The 5686-nt window shown below is 22.0% G+C and overlaps 1 protein-coding gene across 1 annotated transcript in view; it reads left to right on the forward strand.

Moving 5' to 3' along the window:
- LOC102672070 (potassium voltage-gated channel protein Shab-like) overlaps positions 1-5686 on the forward strand; it is a 35938-nt gene that overhangs the window by 22550 nt on the left and 7702 nt on the right. Inside the window, exon 6 of the mRNA XM_031511448.1 lies at positions 4992-5290. Coding sequence (XP_031367308.1) covers positions 4992-5290 — 299 coding nt within the window. The remainder of the gene's footprint in view (positions 1-4991; positions 5291-5686) is intronic.

The raw sequence follows: 5686 nt of genomic DNA on the forward strand, positions 1-5686 counted from the left end.
CATTTTGATTATATATTTTTATTTAAAAAGTGAAAAGTTTTTTCAAATCTCTAAAACATCATGATTTAAAAAAATTTCGCTTAACTATCTTATATTTTTTTTTTCTTGAAACTATATAACTTCACTTTAATTTTTCTATAGAAATAATAATATTATTGTAGAATAGAATAATTCATTTTATATGTAAAAATTTAATATTCGTTGTCGTATAATATTCGTCGTATATAAGTCGTATTCTTATAGTTTTATTTTTTATATATTTATTTTTTTTTTATTATAAAGACAACTATACATAATGATTTTTTTACTGGAAGATCAAAAAATTTAAATATTAGGGGTTGGTATATTTTTAAAACGTACTATATTTCGAGTATATGTGCTTCTTCATCACAAGATCAATATTATAATCATCAGTTATAATTACAGTTTTCGCGTTATATTCGGAAAACTCGGCTGCGACGCGAGTTTTGCTGTTTGTCAAGTAATGATCTTAATTAATGGATCATTTTTTCTTATGCTATTTAAGGTTTTCGTCGTTCATATAGATTTTGCAAATTTCATTTTTTTATCTGAAATTTCTTATTTTTTATTAACGAAAATATAAATATAATGATCCCAATTTATATTACAAAAGTTAATAAAAAATAAATTAATTAAAAATAGTTTAATATAATAATTTAGTTATTTATATAAAAATAAAAAATAAATATAAAATAAAATAATAAAATAAAAAATAATCATTTCAATTTATTCAGTTAATAAGGTGCAATCGTATTCCAGATACTGATTTTGATATTCTATTTCTCTAACAATATCTATTCATTATTTTTACCGATCATAAATTTATTATTTAATACTAATATACCGATGCGATTTCTAAAAAAAAAAAAAAATAGAAATAATTTAACAAAACGTTAACAATTTATCAACCCTGACGCAAGAATGATAAATTTATCAGTTCTGGCGCAGGAGCAAGGTAATATATGAGACTATATTCTTAGAAAAATACTGCTATTGTAATATACTATATATATATGTAATATATATATGGTATATGTAATATACTATATACTATAATAAACTGTAATATAAAATTATTCTTTCATTGATTTTTTTCATTAATGTAATGTGTACAATATATACATTACCGCTTATATATATCCGGATGATAATTACATAAATTTCATCAAAATTTATAAATTAATTAGAAATTAATGAGTTATCATTTTTTTTAAATTAATAAATTATGAAATTAAATTATTTATTAAAAAAAATTAGGAAATAATATATTTTTTTAACATATTTTAAATAGTATATTTTTTAAACAAAAAATTTATTATATTAAAATATACTTGAGTATCATTGCTTAAAATAATATCAATTTAGAAAATTTAGCTTTATTTGATTTAAATTATTTTTTGATTTATTTTTTAGTTTAAAAAATAATTTGTAATATCGAAGAAATCATTAATCTAAATCGGTTCTTTTATAATATACTCCAATATAGAATATTATTTTAAAAAAATGTTTTTAAGAAATTATAATGTATAAAAAACATATATAATAAAACTTCCTTACATTATATATATTTTGAACCATTTTAGTTTATTTTTTTTGTAATCTAAAAGAAAATTGTACAATAAGATAAAAAACATTTTAAATAGCAAAATAGTTTTGAATATTCTATTCTATTATATATTATGGATATTATAAACAGTTTATTATTAAATATTAAATATTACATGTTTACATGTAATTTAAAAAATTTATATTATTATATATTTTTAAAAATAAATTTGATGATGTCATATTGTATATAAATGTTATAATTAATATTAATATTATTAATATTTGTAACGATCATAAAGAATATATAATTATTGTAAATTATCTAATTATTGTAAATCCTTTTATCTGCAATTTTATAATCGAATCATCATATAAAAAATCTTATAAAAAAATAAATAAGTATCCGGATACTTTTGAGCGGTATTGTAAGTATTCATAAATTATATATACATATATAAGGTAATAATATGAAATACTCGTCATTTATTGGTCGCGATATATTCATTTCGTCTATCAATTTTGCTTCGTAGAAAATTACAATCATCTAGTTTTATAATCGTAATCCATTCATATATTCACATATCTCGGTTCATATACACTATCGCATAATTTTCGTATATTTTCGAATGGAAGCCTCGCTAATCCTGCGTCAAGGTTGATGAATTGATGGCATGTAATGAAAAACATAATGGATACCGAAGATGTTTTCAGGTCACGATATGTCCGGCGTGGATGGTAACAGCAAGGAGGGGGAATCCGTGTACGGACGCAGTCCTGCCCAGATCAGGTCAGGCTGTTATCCTAACTATGAACATTACGGTCCCTCGTGGCATCGTTACAGTCTCGTTTTTTTTTTTTGCTTCCTCAAATTATCTAACGATCAACCTACCACGCCGGACAGACCGAAATTTAATTTTCAAACTAATGATTTATCACTATATTTGGAACTACTATTATCTGATACATTTGACATTTTAAATAATACTGACTTTAAATCAAGATGTAAAATGGTAAAAAATTAATTGCATCTTTCTAACTCATGAAATGTCCGACGTGGATGGTAAACAGTTTTTTTATTAGTATTTTTTTGCTTATTTTATTATTTGCTATTTTCTCGATATATGGTGTACATACGTAGATAAGAAAGCAGCCTACCACGCCGGACTAAATCAGAACTCCGTTTCTTCTTCATTTAAAAATTAATCAATTATTTTAATACTTAATATCCGAGAATTTCATTCTATTTAAAACTATATCATTTAATTATCATTTTGATCGCATATCATGTTTATAATAAACATTAGTGACATTTTTGATATATCTATACATTTGAAGATGATGTGTACATAGATCTTTTATTATAATAATTTTATAATCAATTAATTAATTAAATAAAATTATTATAAGTTTTAAAAACTAAATAAAATTGAAATATACTTTGTTTTATAAAATTTTGACATTTCGAGTAAATTATAAAAGAACAAAATAAAGAAATATATTATATTTAAATAATTACAAAAAAAATTAGTAAAATATTTACATTATTGATTACAATTTTGATTTATTTTTATTATTGAAAAGAATATTTAATTATTTACAAGTTAATTATAATATAGAATTATAATAAATTTTATTCCATTTATTAAGAAAATAGAAACATAGAAATTCTATGTTTCAATAAAAATATAAAAGAAATTAATTAAACATCTAATGATTTTATGATTATCTAAATCTTATGAATAATTGTTAAAATAATAAAGAAAAAAAAAAAGAAATATTAAAATGATCGTATCGGATTTAACATCAATTAATATCTGATACATTAATTATAATCATTTTTTCTTTTTATTATTGATATATCTATATCAAGATTAATAAACTTATTAGAATATAAAAAAATACATGAACTGAATCTTTCCCCAAATCATTAGATGTCCGGCGTGGATGGTTGACAAAAATTTTTAAGACATATTAATGTTATATATATATATATATATATATATCAGTTTATTTTACGATACTTTATCCATAATTTATAATTCGATCATTGATTTCGACTTTAATAATAATAAGTGCATTTATTATTAATAAAGAGTTACTATTATTAAATATATTGTACATTTACAAAATTATATTGATTAATATTATTATAGAATACCAATAATATAAAATAGTACGAAATTATATAACATTTAAGTACAAAATATTCTTAAAATAGAAAAAATATATATAGAATACGTTCACAATATTATACAGAATATAATATTCATAATTTTTACAATTAGACAGATTAGATAATAAATATAGTGATATTATAAAAACTAATAAAATTTTTAATAAAATATAGTTTTTATGTGATTAAAGTAAAATTTATTTAAGATATTTCGTAAAATATATTTTATTCATAAAATATATATATAAAATATGTTATGTTAATTCTTAAAGTTATTCGATGTCACTATATTTCAACTTTTAACAAATGCATGACTATTATGTTTAAGTATCTATAATAGACTTTTTTTAATTTTTCGAGATTTACGACATTCATGATTTATACATATATAGTGAAATAAATAAACGTAATACATGTATAGTATAACAAATAAATGTTTCAATGACATAATAGCTTCTATTCTAAAATTTTAAAAAAAATTAAAAACATAATTCATCAATTGCAAAATTATTCTAAATACAATAACAATTACACAAAATTAAACAAAATAATTATTTATTTTTAGAATTTTATATAATAAAATATTTTATTTCAAAGAGTAAATTTTATGATGTAACTTTATATATGTATACATATATATATTTATGTACATAATTACAGATATAAAATTAAAAAAATCAAACATTTGATATCATATCATATAAATATATATTAAAAATATTACTGCAATATTATATAAGCAATATAACTAATATTTTCAGCAATAGTTATTTTAATTAAAATAAAAAATTATTGATATTTTATTATATTGCTATGTGAGATATATCAATTATAGAAAAAAGATATATTGTATATAAATTCAAAATCATAAGGCTGAAAAAAAATTGCTAATATGTTAATTTGTATATATGATTTTGCCTATTTATTTTGCTGTGCTCCTTATCCATTTAACGATTCATCAACCTACCACGCCGGACCAAACCGAGACATAATTCCTATTATTCATATTTATTGAATCAATCCTATTTCTTAAACCAAAAAATTTTGTTTATCTTAAAAAAAGTCGCTGCATGTTTTTTCTTTCTTTCTCACTTTGTATCTTTCTCTTCTCTTTTTCTCTTTCTCTATATTAAAATATGTTATTCAAGACAAGTGCAAAAATTGGAGTGAATCGTCGCCTATTCTTGCGTCAAGGTTGATACCGTAACGGCATTGTAAAAGACAGAACGGACGCGGAACCTGCTTCCAGGTCACAATATGTCCGGCGTGGATGGTAACAGCACCGAAGGAGAATCTGCATGCGGACGTGGACCTGCTCAAACCGGGCCTGGCTGTTATCGTAACTATGAGCATTATAGTCTCTCGCGACATCGTCGCAGCGCCTCATCTTGCTTCCCAAATTTACCTAATGATATGCCGACTACACCGGACAGCCCGAACCGTCGTCTTTTGGACTTTGCTCAAAGTATACCTGGAACACAGACCGACGATTATTTTCACGACGATGTCCCGGCTCAGCATGTGAATCAAGCCAATACAACATCTAGCGTAAGTCCCGCCGTTAGAATTCATAGTGATTATTAGTATTATTTTCGATATGTGTTTTTATTTTGTGTGTGTGTGCCTGAAGACTAGGCATGCACGGGCATTTGATCATACTTTGATAAGACAGGCTCGATTTTCATTTAGTTTATTAGAAATGTATTATCATTTGATAAGCATTATTCATGAACAAATAGTTTTTCATAATATTTTGAATCGAATAAATTTAAATTTAAATAATATTTAAATAATTTGTGATTTGAAAAACATAAAATGAAAATTTAGTAAATTTTTGTTAGAAATTTATTATTTTTATTCACAAAATTATTCATAAAGGCTTTAAAAAAAAAATATTCTTATGAAATTATATCTGAAAAATATTTTTGTAAAAAAAAAAAAAAA

The sequence above is a fragment of the Apis dorsata genome, unplaced genomic scaffold (genome assembly GCF_000469605.1).
Source record: "Apis dorsata unplaced genomic scaffold, Apis dorsata 1.3 scaffold_323, whole genome shotgun sequence".
Lineage (NCBI taxonomy): Eukaryota > Metazoa > Arthropoda > Insecta > Hymenoptera > Apidae > Apis > Apis dorsata.